Source organism: Aedes albopictus, chromosome 1, assembly GCF_035046485.1.
Source record: "Aedes albopictus strain Foshan chromosome 1, AalbF5, whole genome shotgun sequence".
Classification (NCBI taxonomy): domain Eukaryota; kingdom Metazoa; phylum Arthropoda; class Insecta; order Diptera; family Culicidae; genus Aedes; species Aedes albopictus.
In genome coordinates this window covers 101117933-101139147 of record NC_085136.1, presented here as the reverse complement: position 1 = coordinate 101139147, position 21215 = coordinate 101117933, and the positions used below count along the sequence as shown (strand labels likewise).

Below are 21215 nucleotides of genomic sequence, written 5' to 3'. Positions count from 1 at the left end.
CGAGGAGCTTTCCAAAAATGTATCCATGGATTACTCTAAAGAATCTTTAAGCAAGTTCCCTGAGGTTTTCTTTATGAATACTTCCAAAGATGCCACTTCAAAATCCTTCAAAGCTTTTGTCAGAGCTATTCTCTAGAATCTTCTCCTGGAGCGCCCTAGGATTTCTCAATTATATTATATTTACACTAAATCATCCATGATGAGTCCTAAGAATCCTTGAATCCTTGATTGTAGGAAATTCCGTAAGTGATCAGCTAAATTCTGGAAACCATCGACCATGTTCTATCCTTTTTTGATTAACTGTTAGCGATAGTCTCCATCTTGTATAAGACACCGTGCGCTGTTACTCTAACGGCATGCAGCGGAATGGTGATAGATGTGTCATCGTCATCAAAGCAGTATGTCAATTCGGTACAATAGACAATGACAATCAGAAATAGATAATGTAGTTGAGAGCTAAAATTGAATACGCAAAGCATTGTTACCACTTATTTTCAAATACAAATATTATTTCCTTATTGTCCTGATCAAGCCTTTAGAAGAAATCCCAGAAGGAGCTCCTGCAGAAAATTTGTAGAGAAATCGCAAAAAAATCATTCAAAAGGAATTTTGAGAGTAATTCTACGACATCTGAGAAATTCCCAGAGAAAAACTCCTGTAGAGTTTCTAGGATTAATCCTTGGGAACATTCCAAGAAAATTTCTTTGTTGAAACTGCAGGAGGTACTCCGCGAAAAAAACATCCGGTGAGGGAGTTCTAGGTGCAATACAGGGAAATCCTCTGCGCTGTACCAATTAGATTTGTCAGTGGACCGGCAGTTGTAAAACAGTTTATGTGTGAGTATTATTAGTCTGCCTCACGGCATTGTCAATGCACCCACCAAACCGAAAACTTTCAGAGCAAGCTGCCATCACAACGCCATAAACGAATCAAAAATTCTCCTCCAGCAAATTTTCAGGTTGCCACCTCTCCATTCAATGGCGGAAAAGTTTAAATCCTTCAATGGCAAACTGTAGTGTAAGATTGCACTTTCGTCTTTTTCGCCCAGAAGAACAAACAAAAACAAGTGCTCTGTTCTGCTGTTGTTTCGTTGTCACCACCACCAACGATATCCAACTTCCAATACTTCTTCGTAGGGTCAAGTGGGGTAAGATGCCATTTTTCAAACTTTCATCGTTTTCAATGGAAAATAGCCTCATTTGTTAGGCTTTCAAAGTGGTAACAGCAACTAGACAATATTTGCTCGATACTTCAGCAAAAATATTCACTAAACTATTGCATTTTCATCTATTTTTAGCGATTTTAAAAACTGATTCGTAAAACGGAAGTGGTGCAAAAAGACCTTCTGCCATGGGGTAAGATGCCACTTCATGAAAACATTCAAAAATTACGTCCATCAGTTTTCGGGCATTTCCGACTCTTTTCCCCCCCTCTGTCCCGCTTTTTCGAATACTCAATAAATGGAGTGTTACCTCCCTCCCCGCAAAACGATGGTCGTCATATTTGAATGACCCCTAACATGGAAAGCGTAGACATCAACAACCATGCGTCTCCATAGGCGCCTCAATCTCGTTGGGAACACTTGGCTGAAAATGAAATCACCAGAAAACCTTAATTGCCAGCACGAAAAACCGGAAGTTGCCAATTTTCATTGGGAAATCAAAAGATTTTTCGTGGGTTTGGTGGAGTAGCTTCTAGAAGAATGTTCGATGCAAACATATCTTGACAGCATTCACCTATAGTAATGATCAAGTCCCATTCAGGAATGATTTTATGAGTTGGGTCATTTTACCCCATCTTGGCATTTTGGGCTTTGTTCCCCTATATTGCCATCGACTATGTTTTTAAACGCAACAATAACGTCGCGTCATACGAGTTCGAATGTAGAATTCCTCGTGATTTTTCTAACAAACTGTCATCCCATGACAACCATGGAGGTTCAGAGGTGATTTCGATTTCTAGTAATAGCGTATGGGGTTCCAGTTATGTGTTGTTAGATTCTTTTCGAGCTGGTCCGTTTGTCTGTGCTTCTTCCCGCTTATAATAAATACATGTTGCTTTTTTTTTTGTTTTCCCGCTGTGGCCGGCTGTAATTTTATGCGAGTTTTTCGACAACAACCGAAAAACTTTTCGTCTCAACTCGTTCGGGTTCGGTGCTGCAGACGTAACCATATCCTAGCCTTCACTCATTTTGTTTGTTTTGTTCTCATTTTTTTTTGTTATTTTAGGTGGTAAGAAAATTTTCATCTCTCCCATCAAGTTTTTGGGAGCTTTTGATTCTTTCCCGCGTTTAAACGAGCGGAGAGCTGTTGAGGCATGAAAGCGTTTGTTGCCACTTTATGAAAGACAAAAATAAAAAAGAAACAGATATAGCGACGGGAAAACTTTCACGTATAACTATAATGAAGAGAAGAGCTTTGAAATGAAATCGGTTTAATGTGTCTGGAATAGGGTGGCCCACTATTATATGAAAAACAAAAAAATCGAAAAATGCAAAATCTTACCTCCTAAATCAGTTGTTTTGGATTCCCAGAAGCTACGTTCAAAATTTGAGCAAAATTGGTTGAGCTTAAGGGGGCGCTCAGAACGCTTTAAGTTTGTATGGGAAAACTTGGCCAAATGTATGCAGAAATTTTAAGTTTTAGAATTTTGTCGCTAGGTGGCGCTGTAAGCGTTCAATAATCAAACCCTTTGGTATTATTGTAGGTGACTATATGTCAAACAACTTTGTCGAAGACCGTGATGTGATCCGACGGCTGTGAAAAAAGTTATACCCTAGGCAAAGTCAGGCAAACTGTTGAGATTTCATTATTGATATTATTCTTTTACATGTATTCGAAAAACAACAATAAAGTTTATCCTCACTTTACCTAGGGCATAACTTTTTTCACAGACAAAGCTGTTTGGCATAAAGTCACCTAAAATAATACCAAAGGGTTTGATTATTGAACGCTTACAGCGCCACCTAGCGGTAAAATTCTGAAACTTAAAATTTCTGCATACTTTTGGCCAAGTTTTCCCATACAAACTTTAAGCGTTTTGAGTGTCCCTTTGGGCTCAACCGATTTTGCTCAAATTTTGAACGTTGCTTCTGGGAGTCGAAAACAACTGAATCAGGAGGTAAGACTTGGCATTTTTCGAAATTTTTGTTTTTAATATAAGTGTGGGCCACCTTAGCTGGAATCTAAATTTGAAATGAATTGCAGGCGTTTACTGTGCTTAAGAAATGCTAATTTGGTGTTGGAATTTATCAGATTGTATACAGAGGAATGTTACAAACAATTTTAAGATAACTACTGCTGTAGGCAATATGCGTAAAAGTAGAAGTAGTGTAAATAATACAAATGGAAATAAAAAGCAAGTAAAAAAAAATTTCCGAACTTTCCTCCAAAAACTTTTAAAAGCCTGAGAAGCTTTGGAAAGCTATTACAGGAAACATTGTAAAGCTTCTCCAAGATGCTTTGCAGAGTCTTTTACAAGAGGAAGCTTTGACAACTTCTCCATGAAGCATTAAAAAGCTTTGCCAGGATGCTTTGAAAAGTAACTCCAGCAAACTTAGCATAGTTTCTTCAAAAACATTTGTAAACCTTTTCCAGAATGTTTCGGAAAGCAGCTCTAGAATGCTTGTGAAAGTTTTCCCATGAAGCTTCGGAGAGCTTTGAACTGTTTCTGTAGGAAGCTTTTAAAGCCTTTCGAAGATGGCTTGGAGAGCCTTCCCGGGAAACTATGGGAAGTTTATTCAAGCAGCTCCAGAACGCTTTTTCAAGATGCTTTGGAAAGCTTCTTAAAGAAGCTTGAGAAAGCTTGTGAGTTTCCAGAGCTACTTCTAGAGATTTTGGAAAGTGCCTTCAAGAAGCTTATGGTCGTTTTTTAAAGCTTCTCCGGGAAACTTTAGAAACCTTTTTTCTATGAAGCTGTGGAAAACTTCTTGAAGTTGTCCTGTAGGTTTTGAATCTCTTCAAGAAGCTTTGAAAAGCTTCTTCAAAATGCTTTGAAAAGCTTCTTCAAAATACTTTGAGCAACTTTTTCAAGAAGCTTTGGAAAGCTTCTTCTGTAAGTATTCAGGGTTATTCACACCAACGAGTCGGATTTCATGGATTCACGGCAACTCTGCCAAACATTCTTCCACATATTCTTTTTTTTGTTTATTTAAAGATGCCTGAAATAAGGAACATCTCTCTGTTAGCAAATACTTAGATTGTTCTAATATTTTTCTTGTGAGATAAGGCTATTGCCGTTTCAGTGTGCGCTAATATTTATAACATGCGATCCAGCAATTGCCGTACTCGTGCTGACTACGCCCCTGCCAAATCTTCCCGTCGTCACTCGTCTGTCGCTCTTGTCAAAATGTGTGACTGAAACATGTCACGTGGCGGCCCCCGTGCATGAAATGCACTGACCGGAAAAAAAATACTAACGATCCTACCCCGTCCGTCACCGAAAACTCGACGCTATACGGCGGCATCGGCGGCGGCGACGATGCAGAAAAACAGCGAAAATCTGCGAATGAAAACGATGTTTACTAACAGCAGCAGGCAGGGAGTAAACGCTGCCGTTCGGTAGAGTTTTCTCATTCTCGATTTTTATTCGTCTGCCGCCGGTTCGCATTTTCCCAATTTTCCTCTTTAGCGGAGTGGATGCTGCTGGTTTCGGTTTGGATCAGATCGGTTGAATATAGGGGAGAGCCAAACATCTTGTCGGGGAGCATCAGCTCATTGGGACAAAATATGTCACGATATTCAAAAAGACATACCTGGGGTCTGAAAATACATGTGAAAGGGTTTATCAAAATAAGGAAACAATAAATTCGCACGTCTCCAGCTTAAACGAAATTACTGGAACCTCTTTTTATGCCATGGGCGTTTCAATAGTATTAAGCGACCCAGATACCCGTTGGAACCCCTCTGAAATCTCGTGTGACACCTAGAAACGTCCTCATGAGACCTCTTGGTGCATCTTGGCCATCTGACACTCCATAAAACCCCCTGAAGTGCTCAAGAGACGCTCCTAACACGCCCCTGATACCCTCTGGAATGCCCCTCATACCCCCTGAAGCGCCACTAAGACCTCCTGAAACTCCCCTGAGACCCATGAGATGCCCATCAGATCCCCTTGAACGCCTCCGAAATCTCCCGGTACCCCTTGCAACTCCTTGGATGGGACCCCCTTGAAAGGCTCCTGAGATCTCCTGATACGTTCCCGAGACCCCCTGCAACCCTCTGGACCCCCCGTGAATCCCCATGGGACCCCTGAAGCTCCCTAAACGCTCCTGAGATTTGCAGATACCCTGTGAACCCCCCATCGGCCCCCTATAGCACCCCTGAGACCCTCTAAAATGCCCCTGAGACCATCTGGAGCGCCCTTGAGTCGCTTCTTGGCCCCAGATAGTTCCTGGACCTCTCCGGAATCCCCCAAGACCTCCAGGTGCTACTAAGATCCCCTGGAACGTTAATGGGGCCAACAAGAATTCCTTTGAAACATCCTGAGATCCGTTAAAACGTCCTTGAGAATCTCTGAAACTCATCTGAGACCCCATGAAGCGCCACTGAGACCCCTTCAAGTGCCTCTGAGGAACATCCCTGAGACTCCCTTAAATGCATCTGAAGCACCTAAGACTTCCTGGAACCACCTTGGGCCCCTTTGGAACTTCCCTGGAACTCCCTGAGAAAATTTGGAATGACCTACCAAAATCGAAATAAGGCGTTCCTGTCCAGCACCAGTCCCATTGATCACCTTTCTCCCCTATTCCATTCCGATTTTTTCCTCGACCAATCCTGCCAATCCCCATCTCAGTTTTTTTTGTTCAGTCACATTTAAACAATTTGAATAAACGTGTCCGCTCGAAGAACGGGAACACGAGCAAAAAAGTCCTCGTCCGAGATATGTAGGTACGTCGTTGTTTGTTTTCGTTTGATATGCCATAAGCCGGAGTAAACTATTGAAATCCGCTGGTGGCTGGGTGGCATATGGCATATGCTGCCGTTGCTGGTGTGTTTGCTCGTCCCTGCCGCGTAGCCGCGCAGCGCAGGGACAAGCATTTTATGATATGTGTCGTCCGTCGTCGTCGTCGTCCTATACGTGTTCAAATAGTTCACTTTGAGCACGGGGAGGTAAGGATGAGGGGGCGAGTTGGGCGAGGGAGGCCGGTTGATGGCCATGCAAAGCTGTGCAATTCGTAGTGCACAAAGCAAATGGAACATGAAACCGCGAATTGGATGGAAAATAGCGGATAAATGTTGTCCGGTTATTTGGGTTTGATAACATGAGTAACGGTGTTTTTTTTTTTTCAGTGGAGCTACTGTACGAGTGGAAAGCTAATAGAGTGCGGTGTAAGTCTGCACTTTCACATGCCAATTATGCAGCCAATTTAGTGTCATTTTTGTGTTTAGTGTGTGGATAGATGTAGGAAATTGTTTATATCATTTTTCAGTGTTTTGTTCTTTAGGAATTCAAATTACTTTTTTCAATAGCCGTTTCCCTTCCTTCCGCGTTCTTTTCTAGATTATTTTGACTGTTAACCTTTTTTTGTTCCTCCTCATGTTTTTAAATTTTGTTCTGTAATTCTTAGAGATCTTTCTCAAAGCTTCTTATTAAAAAATTTTTTAGATTCACAAAGCATCCTTGAATGACTTTCTTAGTTTCCTAAAAAGAAAAAGATAAGTTTTAAAAAGCATCCTGCAAAAGCCTTCTAAAACTTCCTGTAGGTAGAAGTTTCTCAAAGCTTCCTAGACAAGCTCTCCAAATTATCTTGAAGATAATTCTTCTTGGGGAGGCTCATCAAAGCAACTTGAAAAAGCTTTCCAAAGCTTTGTGAAGAAGCTTTCCAAAGCTTTCTGGAAATGCTTTACAAATCGTTCAGGAGAAGCATTTGACAATTTCTCGGAGAAGCTTCCTAAAACGTTCATGGAAGGCATTCCAAAGCTTCCTGAAGAAGCTTTTAACAATTTCTTGGAAATTTGGAAAAGTTTCTCTGGACAAACTTTCCAAAGCTTCCTGAAGAAACTTTTCACAGCTTCATGGGGAAGCTCTTCAAAGCATCTTGGAAGTCTTATAAAGCTTTTTAGGGAGGCTCACCAAATCAAAAGGGAGAAAGTATACAAAGCTTTCTAAAAACGCTTTCCAAAGCTTATTTAAAAAAAATCAAACTAACCTCAACAAAGCTTCCTGAAGAAGCTTACCAATACTTCCTGGAGAAGCTCCTCAAAGCCTCTTGGAGAAGCCCTAAAAAGCTTTTTGGTGAGGCTCATCAAATGAACCTGGATAAGCTTTTCAAAGCATTCTAGTTAAGTTTTCCTAAGCATCTTGCCTTTCCACAACTTCTTGGTAAAGCTTTCCTAAGCTTCTTGGAGAAGCTCTCCAAAGCTCCATGGATAAGCTTTAAAAAGTTCCCTTCCGCAGCTTTACACAGCTCCAGGAGAAGCTCACCAAACCTTTTTATGCTCTATAAATCATGAGTGTGAAGAATTTGCTCTAAGTTAAATTCATGAATACAAAGAAATAAAATAAAACCCAAATCATCTTGAAGAAGCCGTATAATGATCCTTGAGGATACTTTACTTGGAAAAGCTTCCCACAAATATTTCTAAGAAAGATCTCTTACGCTCTCTAAAGAAGCTTTCCAAAACTTTCAGAAAAAGCATTCGAAAATTTCCTGGAGAAACATTTTTCACAGCTTCTTGGTGAAATTTTCCAATGATTCATGGAGAAGCTCTTCAACGCCTCTTTGAGGTTTCATAAAACACCTAGAGGAAAAAAATAATTATCGTGTCAAGGCTCCCAAATCATCCTGGAGAAATTTCCAAAGCTTTCTAGATGAGCTTTTTATAGATCTTTTTCAATACTTCCTGGAGAAGCTCTCTAAAGCTTATTAAAGATGCTCTTCAAATCATCTTGCAAAAGCCTTATAAATAGACTTGGGGAGGTTTACAAAAGCAACTTGGAAAAGCTTTCCAAAGCTTACTGAAAAAACTTTCTGAAGCTTTCTAAAGGAGCATTCCGATGAAGCTTTCCAAAGCTCCTTTCTGAAGAAGCTTTTCACAACCTTCCAAAGATCCATAGAAATGCTTTCCAAATATTCCTGGACAAGCTTTCCAAAGCTTTTTGGAGAAGCTTTCTAAAGCTTCCTGGAGAAGGCTTCTTGAAGAAGCCCTCTAAAATTGCTCGCGAAGGCTCGCCAAATCATCGTGGAGAAGTTTTCCAAAGCTATCATGAGAAGCTTTCCTAAGCTTCTTGACGAAGCTCTACAAATTCTCCAAATCATCTTGAAGTAGCCTTATAAATATTCATATGGAGGCTCGCCAAAGCAACTTGGAGAAGCTTTCCAAAGCTTTTTGAAAAAAACTTTCCAAAGATTTTTGAAGAAAAAAAAACCGTCTAAAGCTTTCTGAATTAGCTTTCCAAAGCTCTCTGGAAAAGCTTTCAAAACATCCATGTAAGGCTTTCCAAAGCTCACTGAAGAAGCTTTTCACAACTTCTTGGACAAACTTTCCAAAGATACATAGAGAAGCTTCTAAAATTTTTCTGGATAAGCTTGCCAAAATTTCTTGGAGAAACTTTCTAAAGCTTCCTAGGGAAGCTCTTCAAATCCTATTTGAAAAACCTTAAAAAGCTGATCGAGGAGGCTCACCAAATCATCCTAGATAAGCTTTCCGAAGCTTCCTGAAGAAGCAATTCAAAGCTTCCTGGCGAAGCTCCCCAAATTTTCGTGGGGAGGCTTTCTAAAGCTTCTTATAGAACCGCTCCGATGCTTCCAGGAGAAGCTTTCAACAACTTTCAGCAGAAGCCCTCCAAAGCTTTTTGGAGAAGTTCTCAAAATCATCTTGAAGAAGCCTTATAAGGATTCATAGGGCAGACATTCCATCGAAAAACGATACAGTGCAACTTCGATTATCGTGAAACTTGGTGGGTTTGTAGTTCATCGATAACAATTAGAGCCGTATTTTTTAATTCGTAATTAGAGTGACCAATTTTCAAATAGCGTGGTCCTAAAAATCAAGGTTTTTAAAAATTAAAATTTTTCAAAAAATCATAACTTTTGAACAAATTAACCGATTTTAAACTTCTTTTTCTTTTGTTTGAAAGCTATTGAATTCTAGTTTTCAAGAAAAATCCGATGAATTGGCCAAATTGTGTTTTTGTGCAAAAAATATGCGAATATATTAGTTTTTTGACGTTTCAATGGTCTCGGGACCAAAGAGGTACCCTGTTTTTATATTTTTATCAGAAAGTTCAGGGAATTTCGTGTAACATATCAAAAAACCAGAGATGAGATATGATTTTTTGAATATCGAGAGTCATGTATTTTAATACTAGCTGCTCTAAAATTGCAAAAACACTCTTTTCGCTATAACTTTTTTGTTTTTCAATATTTTTCAACCAAATTTTGACACAAGAAGCGGATATTCCTCAAGTTTAGGGATTTTCCAGGGATTTTTGGAACGGCCACCTGGTTCCGGAATCAAAATGAGTCATTGGAATTTGCCATATTGGATAAAGTTAATATTCGATATGAGAACAGTTTAGTTTTTAGACCTATATGAACTAGAATAATAGAAACATATGTCTGGAAGTCCATACCGATCACTAAGTGCCTTGGAACCAGTTTTACGGATGTTCCGGGGAACCGGTTCCGGGGTCAATTTTTGAATATGATTCAATACAATCATGCGACACCTCAAACTTCGTGATTTTGAAAGTTATAGAATATTATTACGATGATTGGTAATTTAGAATACATTTGGACATTTTGGAATCGGTTTACCGATTTTCCTTTATCATTTCCGGGGCAAAGTTTTGGAAATGGTGCAATACTGTCATTTGGAATTTCAAACATCGCGGTTTTCAAAATACACCATTATGTGCTAGTTTTGCGTTGTATGGAATACTTGTGGCCATTTTGGAACCGACAAACTGATTACCGGGAAATGATTCTAGCGGTTCCGGTTCCATTTTTCGACTGTGAACGAAACAGTATCATGCGACATCTCGAATTTCGTGGTTTTTCAAGATACATCACTCTGAGCTGGTTTTGTGTTATCCAAAATACTTCCTCCTGGTATTTCATCAAGGCCTTTTCCATGGGGTTTTCAAGGAATACCTCTATCGATTCTTCCAGTGAATTCTCTAGGTATTTCTTTATGGATTCCTCCCGATATTTCTTCAATATGCTTCTCTTGGGTTTTTCCAGGCATCCCTGAAGTTTTACCAGACATTTTTGCAGAGATTCCTCCAGCAATCCCTCCTAGGATTATTCTTGAAATCCCTAAGATGATACCTTCCGCAATTCTTCTAGGGATTTCTATCGAGATTGTTTTTTTTTTCAGGAATTCTTGGTGAGGTTATTCAAGACAATCTTCTTGAGATTCTTCCAGAAGTTTCTTCGGCGATTCCTCCAGGAATTCCTTCAGAGATTTTGGCTTGGAATTTCTCGAGAAATTCCTCATGGGATTCCTCCAAGAACTCGTTTCGGCTACCTCCAAGAATTGATTGCCTGCAATTCCTTCAGGGACTCTTTCACGGATTTCTCCAGAATACTTCTAATGTTTAATCCAGAGATTTCTCTAGGCATTCCTCTTGGTATATTTTCAAAGAACATCTTTTAGGTTTCCTCCGAACATTCCTTATGAGATTTCACAAGAGAATTCTCTAGTAATACCAACTAGTCTTTAGAAAAATCACTAGAATTATCACCAGAGGCATTTCTGGAAGTATCCTAGGAAGACTACTCGAAAGAAACCCAGCAAGAATGTCAAGAGAAATCCATAGAGGTTTTCCAGCAGGTACCACAATAAAACATTCAGGAGGAATCATAAAGAGTAATCCTGAAAGAAACACAGTGGAAATCAGTGATTGAAAACAGTGAGGAATGCAGCTGAGTAAACACAAACGCAAAGCTATCCTACTCGTGAACAACAGAAGCCACTCGTGATTGATTCGCGAAGCAGCTCTGAACATTTTTCAATTTTGTGAATAAACGAATTTACACGGCCGACAGATTAACTTTTCAGGATCAATAAAGCATAAAACGCTACTATCTGATGGATAATTACTTGTTTTGCTATTAAAATCGCACTAAAATGCAATTCCCGCATCTCCACTTGTTCTTCGCGAATAAAAATTCATGAGTGTTTTTGTTTTTGTTTTGCTTCATACTCGTGAAGCAAGCGGGTGTGAATAAACTCACATACGGCTTACTCTCGACACCGTGAGTAAACCGTTTGTTGCTTTTACACTCGCGAGTTGATTCACGATGAGAGTGTTTCCATCTCTGGTGGAAATCGCTTGTTAAATCCCAGCTGGAGCTCCAGGAGGGATTCCATGGGAAATTTTCGGAGAAATCCCAGGATGAAGTTTCTGGAGAAATTTCTCGAGGAAACACCAAAGGAAGTTCTGGAAGAAACGTAGAAAGATGGCCTTGAATCATCCCAAGAGTTTTTGAAGGAACCCCAGGAGAAATTATAATGAGAAACCCTAGAAGAATTAGGTATTACAGTAAGAATTTCTGGATGAGTCCTGGGAGAAATTGCTGAAAGAACAACAGCAGGAATCGCTTTGACGAACCCAGCTGGAACTCCTTCAGGAAAGCCAAGAGGAGCTCCTGGAGGATTGCCATGAGAAATTTGTGGGTCAATCCTGAGAGATTCTTCTAGAGCTTTCTCATGGCTTTTTTGCTGGGATCCCACCTGGCAACCCTCCTGGAATTCGTGCCGTAATTTCTTCGGTTGTTCTTCCAGGGATTTCTCCAACGAATCATCCAGGAATTCCTCCAGAGATTTTATCCAAAGACTTTTCCAGAAATTCCTCATGAAATACCTGCACTACTCCAGAAATTCCTCATGAAATACCTGCACTACTCCTCATGACCTTCCTCCAAAGTTTCCTCAACCAACTTCTCCTGCGGTTCTTCCAACAATTCCTGTCTCAGAAATTTTAACTTTGGTACCTCCAGGAGCTCTTCTAGTGATTCCTATAGGATTTTATCCTCGCATTCTTGCTGGATTACTTCCGGCAAATCTTCGTGAGAATTTTTAGCATTTCCTCCTGTGATTTCTTCAGGGCGTTCTCTATGAGTTCCTCCAGAATACCTCTACCGGTTCTTCCAGGGACTTTTCTAGATATTCAGATATTTTTTCTAGGAATTTTTCTTTGGATTTCTCCAGGAATTCTTGATGGGATTTCTTTAGAAAAGTCCTGCATAGTTTCCTTCAGCAATTCCTCCTAAAACTTCTGCTGAAATTTACACTATGATAAATCCCAGAATCCTTCTAAGAATTCCTTCAGAGATTTTTCCTAAGATTCTTCCTGAAGTTCCTCCGGAGATTCCTCCAGGTATTTTTATCCAAGAAATTTTCCCTCAAGATTCCCTCATAAATTTCTCAAGGGATTTCTCCAGGAGCTCCTATTGGCCTTCCTGAAAGAGTTCCTGCTGGATTCCTCAAACCAATGTTTTATTTTCCAACAATTCCCCCCAGGACTCATCCAGAGATTTTTACTGTAATACCTCTCGGAAATCATCTAGGGTTTCTTCATATGATTTCATCTGAAACTTTTGAGATGATTGAAGGCATTCTTTCTACGATTCTCCCAGAAGTTGCTTTGGTGTTTCCTCGAGAAATTATTACACATACATTATCCATATTCCTCCTGGAGCTTCAGCTGGGATTCCGCAAGCGATTCCTATTATAATTCTTTCGGGAATGCCTGCTAGGACTCCTCCAGAAAATTTTACTGTCATACCTGCAGGAAAACCTTTATAGATTGCTCTTGACATTCTTGCTGGGATACTTGCAGGAATGTCTCTGGTGATACTTCTATTGATTTTTCTAAAGACTAGTAGGTATTACTAGAGAATTCTCTTGTGAAATCCCATAAGGAATGCTTGGAGGAATCCTAAAAGATGTTCTTTGAATATATACCAAGAGGAATGCCTAGAGGAATGCCTGGAAAAATCATTAGAAGTATTCTGGAGAAATCCGTGAAAGAATCCCTGAAGGAATTGCTGGCAATCAATTCTTGGAGGTAGGCCGAAACGCGTTCTGGTGGGATTCGAACCCACGACCCCGTATTCGTCACCCTAATGACGAAATAAAAAATACGGGTCTAACTATTTTCGATAAACTACAAACCCACCAAGTTTCACGATAATCTGAGTTGTATATATATATATATATATATATATATATATATATATATATATATATATATATATATATATATTAGTTATAAAACGGGGCTGCGGATAGAGGTTTTTAAAAAAAAACAAAATTGCACTTCACACTTAGAGCTCTGACTCTAGACTGATTTATTATACCTATCCTGAGTCCCTGACTACCTATGAGCCCTGTCCAGCTACTTGCTGAGTATGCACACTCTATTGGATCGCGTTGTGGTGCCTCGTGGTGGTGTCCGGTTGCGGTGCTGTAGACTGTTCTTCGTAGAAATGCGCGCGGAGTCGTTGCAGCTCCTTCTCTAGCTCCACCTGCTGACGTTGCAGATTCCTTACTTGATGGTGTTGACTATTCTGGTCGTTTACGATGTTCGGTTTGTTTGGTTGGTGGGAAGCAACCATAACTGAACCCTCCTCAAGTACGGAACGTCCCGGTCCGTTGGTTATGTTTTTCACGATGACTTTGATGATGATGCAAATACCGCAAAATCCAAGTATGGTTGATATCGAAATTCCTCCGAACGTTGTCCAAAGTTTGAAATGTAGACTGTCTTGTTGCAGATATACGTGGTCCAATTTTTGCCGGTTACTAACTGCAGTATTGCTGATCTCTGCTATGTCGTGTGGTTTATGAAGACTCCATTCCATTAAACTGTTGTGAAATGCATTGTTGATTACTTCGGTGTCGATGAACGTTTCCGAACTTTGGAATGATTGGCCGTTGAAGTTGACGGTGCAGTTGTTGAATTTGATGATGAAATTTCCGGTGATTCTTCTAGTATCTGGTCCGCAATTTGTTTCCAAGGTGTGGTTGACGGCATTCGAGATTAATAGGGTGTTCTCGTTTACCAGTTGTTGGGTGGTTTCGTTTTGGAAAATAGAACTGCATCGTGACTGTTTTCCCAATATGATGGCTTGGATACAGTCGTCCTCAAACTCTGTGATGAATGTTGATTTTTGGACGAAATCTTCTGGGTTTCTGGTCGTGAATAATTTGTTACCATGCCGTATGATGTGGCTTGGGTATGATCTGATTATTTGATTATCCACGATGAGTGGGTAGATCCTTGTGATTGTCGATGTTGTAGATTCCAGCTGTGGAACGTTAAGGATGTACAGTAAATCACCGTTTCTAACAGCAACCTTCGGGGTAACGAATTGAAGTGCTTCGTCTGGGAAGTGGATGAGTACTCCTTGGTCTTGAAGGGTTGATTTGATGATGTTAATTTCCCGCGTAGATAGAATTTTGTTGTTACTGATGGAGATCTTTGAGAGGGTGATGGCTTCTTGAATGTTGTCCAATAGCTCGTTGATGACGTCGACGTTTAACATTGTTGTGACTGCATCTAAGGCATCCAGGTTTGCCTTGTTTTTACTGTTGAGGGAGTTAGCTATTTGGTTAACGGTTATCGTGAGCTGCGTAATCCTGTTGTTGATGTTGTCGTTTATCTTGTATTGGTGGTTGTTTTGGTTAATAAGCTCGTTTATGGTAGAGTTGATGATGTGTAAGTCCTGCGCATCCGGTGATCCAGCTATCCATTTCCACGCGGTGCCTAGTGAATCCCATCGTCGGTGGCGACGTGCCTGCTGTGGCTTCAATCCATAGAGAGTTGCATATAGCTTCTTAATCCTGAACTTGATCACTTCGTGTAAGGGGTTGTTAGTATTTGTTAGTTTGTTATAGAATGAATTCGTTATAATTTCCATGCTCTCCTCAATTCTATCTAGCTTCACTGGGTGTATGATTTTTATGTTTCCGGTTTGTATCTTACAATTGGTTATTTTGATTTCGACAATTGGGTTATTTCCTATGTTTATAACATTTAAAAATGAGTCTGCCAATGTGTATGGAATTATGCTGTATATAATGATCGAAGCACATATTAGCTGTAAAGTTAAAGTTAGTGTGTTAGTATGGATTTAGTATGATTATGGGTTTTTTTTTTTTTTTCGATTAGGCAATTCAAGATTGGAGGAGACAGATTCTTTTATCTTTCAAGCTTTCCTTTTCCTTTTTAAATTTCCTTTGTGTAGCTTAATATCTCTGAAATCTATCACTGTTTTCCTCCTGTTGACCCTAACTTTCTGTTTTCTGAATTTAGCTTTTCTTTTATTAGGAATGCCGGAAGTTTTTACAAAAATGTCTTGATTTGGTTCAAAAATTGGGTCGTCCTCCCTAGTTTTATTACGAGAATCAATTTGTTTTTTCTGACGCGCTTCTAATTCTTGAATAATTTCATCAAAGAGTTCGTCCCTATTTTCAAGTATCTTTGGGAGATCAAGTGGTCTTTCGTCGCCATCTTTGCATCCGAAAAATACTTCAAAGGGCGTTAGTTGAGTTGCCGAATGTATGGTTGTGTTGTACAGTTCCGTCGCTATTTTGTATATTTCTTTGTTCAAAAGATCGGGAAACTTATGTTTAATACACCTAAAGATCTCGCTTAAAGTTGAATGGAATCGTTCCACGATACCATTCACTTCGCTGTGATCTGACGGTGTGTGATAAATTTCTATATTAAGCCTCTGAAGGAGACCTCGTATTTCTATTGCCTTAAAAGCGACTTCGTTGTCACACACAATCATCTTTGGGGTTCTAAATGTCGTGAGTAATTTAACGAGACCCCTTTTAATGTCCGGAATAGACCTTGACTTGACAGGGATAAGCATCGCGAATCGAGATAGCTTATCCACTGCGGATAGAAAGATATTTGGACTGGATATGAAGATGTCTAAATGAACGATATCGAGAGGTTTAGCAGGGATTGGGGTGTATGCAAATTTAATTTTATATGGGTTCCTCTCGTATTTGTTTTGAAGGCAAATATTACAAAGGTTAACGAAGCTTGTTACCTTGTTCCGCATCCTTGGGAAGAAGTATTTTCCAGAGATCACCTTGTAATTATCTTCGATTCCGCGGTGGGCGCGGTCGTGCGTTTCCTCGATGATCTGGTCTTGTCCCTCTTCGGTAAGAATATCCTGCAAAATAGACTGGGTGAGTACAACTTTGAAGGATTTATTACGGGAAAAATAGTTTTTATAAGCTAATTGTATCCATTTTAACCATTTTTCTGGGCATAGGATACAACTCGTTCGGGTCGGATGCATGTAGTCTCGGAAGATACTTATGGCGTTCACCAATCCAAATGTTGCTCTGGTGATGGTTCGTCTGAATACAGAGGGGAAAATTTCCTCGTACGATTCATCGTTCCTTGTCCCTTCTGTAATTAAAACTTGATTTTTGAAGACATTAATTGGTCGTAAGGTCATTTTGATCAAGTCACTTGCATCAGATGAGCTGGAGTGGACGGTCCCACTATCACTGTCATCATCATCGTTATTATCATCAGATTTATCTTCGTCGCTGGATGATGATAAAGATTCTTGTTCGTTAGCATTTATTGCCGGGTTAATATTTATTTCATGGTGAAGACGAGACAAACCGTCTGCGACGACGTTTTGTTTTCCGGGGCGATATTGAATTTCGTAGTCGAATTGTTCAAGTCGCAGTTTCATCCGAATGAGCCTATCATTTGATGTTTTCATATTCAAGGCGTAAGTCAACGGCTTGTGATCCGTGTATAAAGTAAATTTCCGACCAAACAGATATGGTCTGAAATATCTGCACGCCCAATCGATGGCGAGAAGTTCCTTCTCAATTGTAGAGTACTTTTCTTCGCTTTTCGTCAGCGTACGTGACGCGAAGGCTATAGGTTTGTCTTTCCCAATGGGCCCTTGTGACAAAACCGCGCCTATAGCGTAGTTAGAAGCATCTGTGGTGAGCACAAATGGCTTCGAAAGATCCGGACGTTGAAGCACATGGCTACTGGTCAGGATATTTTTGCAACGATTGAAGGCTGATACAAACTCGGGTGAATGAGTGATCTTTTCGCCTTTACGTAGTTGCTGGGTGAAAGGTTTTGCAATTTTAGCAAAATCCTTTATGAATTTTCGGTAGTAACCCATGGTTCCTAAGAACCCTTTGAGTTCGGTTTCATTTTTTGGCAAAGGCCAATTTTGGATAACTTTGATTTTATCCGGATTGGGTTTTACTCCTTCAGGAGTAACTATGTGTCCTAAGAAGGCTACCTCCTTCTGGAGAAATTCGCTTTTATCAATCTGAATTTTCAGATTGTGTTTGCGAAGAGTCTGCATTACTTTGGATATATTTATCAAATGCTCCTGCAGGCTGGTTGAATAGATGATGATATCATCCATGTACACCAGGCAAATCACACCGACATGTTCTCGGAGGATGTTATCCATCACTCTTTGAAATGTGGCGGGAGCGTTCTTTAATCCAAAGGGCATTCTGAGAAACTCGTAGTGTCCTCCTTCGACACTAAAAGCTGTCTTATGAATATCCTTTTTTGCTAGCTCTATCTGGTGGAAGCCAGAAGCTAGATCCAATGTTGAAAAATACTGACATTTTCCTAGTTTATCTAGAATGTCCGTTATGTTGGGGATCGGGTAACGATCATCTAAAGTTTTTTCGTTCAACTTTCGATAGTCTATAACTAATCTCCATTTCCTTTGTCCAGAAGCATCTAGCTTCTTTGGCACTACCCATACTGAGGAAGACCATGGACTGCTTGAATGTCGAACGATTCCTTGTTCGAGCATTTTCATAATTTGTCGTTGTACCTCTTCTTTGTGACAGAAGGGGTATCTATACGACTTTGTGTATACGGGAAGTTCATCCCTTGTATTGATCTCATGTTGAATTGCACTTGTAAAGGTTAAAGGTTCATTTCCGTGGTGAAACACGTCTTGAAATTTACCAAGCACCTTTGTTAGTTCTGTCCTTTCCTCTGAATTTAAGTGATCCATACGAATATGTTGGTTTAAAGACTCCGTTTTGTTAGAATCCGACTTTTGTGGGGAAGTGACTTCGAAATTATTAAGCTCCACGTTAAGAACATCACCAAGGCTGACTTCTTGGGATTCATTACTGAAGTTGTGAATGAGGATTTCAGCGCGATGATTCTTGCTGGTGTAGAGTCCTGCCAAAATGTGGACGTTTTTCAGCAGTTTGACCTCATTTCCGAAAAGGAAATCTCCGTCCGAAACGGACGTTGGCATGAAGATAGCCTTGGTCTCGTTTGCATTTATATTTATCGTTTCAGGGAATTTTTTGTGGAGTGGGACTTCTATCGATCCAATTCTCAAGGTATCCTTAGCCGTATCGATAACAGCTCTCAATGACTTTAAAGATTCGTATCCTATCAGTCCTTGAAAGAAATTGTGGAAGTCGAATAAGAAGAATTTTTGAGATGGGAGGTTTTTATTGAAATTTACGAACGGATTAAAATATGTGAATTTATCCACAGAGAAGGTTCCACTTATGTTAGTAATTTTATGTTGAGCACCTAATCTAATGGAATTATATAGGACCAATTTCGGTGAGATGTAGTTTTTATTGGCACCAGTGTCAATAAGCAATTTAATCTCTCCAAATTTGGGTGATTGTATTACGATATAGGGAAGGAAGTTGTTGGTCATTCCTCTTGGGGAATGTCCAGTCCCAGATGAAAATTTAGGTTTTCACCATTGACAGGTGAATCGGAATTCGAATTTTCTTCAACCGGAATGTTAGCTTGGTGTTCATCGTTTGTCATCTGACCGTAACTTGGTTCGCAGTTACAACATTGGGTGTCGTAACCAGTAACATCTGGTTGTTCGCACTGGGGTTGAACGGATTCATGGTGATTTAAATTAGAGTGATATTGTCTAGTTTGTTGCGACATTATCTCTGGTTTAATTTGGAGTCGGCCAGGTTGTGGACTGAAGCGATTGTTGTGTTGTGGGATAAAGTTACTGGCATGCTTTTGTTGGGGAATGAAGCGATTATTTTGGGATGAATTCGAATTATGGGGGTTTGAATTTTGGGGTCTGTTTTGGGGTTGTGGAGCATTATACCCACGCCCGGTTTGTCCAAAGGGATAACCTTTCGAATTACTGTTAAGATTTCTTGAAGTGTTTGAGTCATGAAATTTTGACAATTTTTCGCGTCTCCGCTGATTGGCCAAATGCTGTTCTAAGGCTCCTTCATAAGCCTCTTGCAGGTTTTTGGGCCTATAAATTCGTGTTAAAGACGAGAGATGGTCGGGAAGGCCGTCAATGAATGCGTTAGTTATCATTGCCTCGTAGTTAACCATTAAGATCTTGACACACGGTCTGGTATCGTCGTTTGCAAGAAGGTTAGCATTTATGTCTGCTTTTAACTTCTTGCATGACTGATAATATGAAGTCAGATCTTGATTGCCTTGTTTCAGCTGAGCTATTTTTGTACTTAGCGTAGCTAAGTCACGTTTATCTCCGAGCTCATCCTTTAAGGCCTGCTTAATTTCATTCCAATCGTTTTTTACTTGGTTTCTGACTAATACATCATTTGCATCTTTGACAATTTTGTCTCGGATGAGACCAGTCCAGAGTGGCATTACTCTGTCCACAGTGGTTTGGTCGTTTATAGTGGAGTCGATCCAGGAGGATAACATTGCCGGTTCTCCCGAAAAAGTCGGAATAAGTTTGATGGGATCAGGTACACTGAAACCATCGAACCTTTTCTCAACTGCCACAGTAGCTTGCTGTGACGGACTACTTGGTTGGTTTCGGGAGGCCTCAAGGGCAGAAATCTGGAGCCGTTGTTGCTCCATTTTTGCCATCAGCTCATCCACCAATTGCTGTAGTTCCATCGACATTGTTCGGGTGAACATGCAGTATACTAGATTTCACTTAAAAAGTCGGCTTTCAAAAAAATTTACGTCAAAATCTCAATTTAGATCAACTGAGATCCTGGTTCGCTTAAATTTTCTTCAAAATCTCAATTTTTGATTAACTGAAATTTTGGTTCACTAATATTTTGGGATTACTGGGAAAAATGCGTATTCACTGATTACTAAAATTCTGCATTTACTGTAATTTTCGCACGCTTTTCAGAAAAATAAAATGGAATAATTGAGATTTTGGTTCACTAAAATTTTGGGATTACTGGGAAAATGTGTATTCACTGATTACTAAAATTCTGCATTCACTGTAATTTTCGCACGCTTTTCAGAAAAATAAAATGGAATAATTGAGATTTTGGTTCACTAAAATTTTGGGATTACTGGGAAAATGTGTATTCACTAACTACTAAAATTCTGCATTCACCGTAATTTTCACGCACTTTTCAATAGCTTGTCCGTTTTCAAATCACTTTTTGATATTTTTATCGATTATAACCTTATAATCTCGACTGCGCCTTTTTTCAAAATTCCTTATCGTTTCACTTATATTTGGTTGGAATATCTTTTTATCTCGACTGCGCCTTATTTCAAAATTCTTTATCGTTTCACTTATATTTGGTTGGAATAATCTTTTTATCTCGACTGCGCCTTATTTCAAAATTCTTTATCGTTTCACTTATGTTTGGTGGGGATCACTTTTCACTGTCTCTTAACTAAGTTACTAACCTTATTTCTGCGCGATAAGCCGTCGCGCGGGTGATGATGGGAGTCAGCAATCAGGTCCGTGGGTGGTGACAATTCCGGAGTTCGCTGCAAATCTCCAATATTCCTTTGGGGATGTTTCCTCGTCGGTCGATATTCCCTCGTCGACGATTCCACGAACGCACTCACTTAATTATCACTGCACCACTGTATCCTACCGCACTAAGCCAGTTATAAAACGGGGCTGCGGATAGAGGTTTTTAAAAAAAACAAAATTGCACTTCACACTTAGAGCTCTGACTCTAGACTGATTTATTATACCTATCCTGAGTCCCTGACTACCTATGAGCCCTGTCCAGCTACTTGCTGAGTATGCACACTCTATTGGATCGCGTTGTGGTGCCTCGTGGTGGTGTCCGGTTGCGGTGCTGTGGACTGTTCTTCGTAGAAATGCGCGCGGAGTCGTTGCAGCTCCTTCTCTAGCTCCACCTGCTGACGTTGCAGATTCCTTACTTGATGGTGTTGACTATTCTGGTCGTTTACGATGTTCGGTTTGTTTGGTTGGTGGGAAGCAACCATAACTTATATATATATATATATATATATATATATATATATATATA

At 39.9% G+C, this 21215-nt stretch overlaps 1 protein-coding gene across 6 annotated transcripts in view; it reads right to left on the bottom strand.

The window, feature by feature from the left end:
• The window catches only part of LOC109398394 (glutamate receptor ionotropic, kainate 2), a 95328-nt gene that overhangs the window by 72985 nt on the left and 1128 nt on the right, over nucleotides 1-21215 (bottom strand). The window contains exons 1-3 of one of the 6 annotated variants that reach the window (XM_062845102.1): nucleotides 20914-21196; nucleotides 16016-20836; nucleotides 13248-15052 (exon numbers count right to left, since the gene is read on the bottom strand). The exons of 2 other annotated variants lie outside the window; for them this stretch is intronic. In XM_062845102.1, the coding sequence (XP_062701086.1) occupies nucleotides 13370-15052; nucleotides 16016-18664 (4332 nt within the window). In that variant the 5' untranslated portion in view covers nucleotides 18665-20836; nucleotides 20914-21196 and the 3' untranslated portion in view covers nucleotides 13248-13369. Of the gene's footprint in view, nucleotides 1-13247; nucleotides 15053-16015; nucleotides 21197-21215 lie in introns of those variants that run through there. 3 more of the 6 variants (XM_062845101.1, XR_009996125.1, XM_062845103.1) reach the window with 3 other exon arrangements.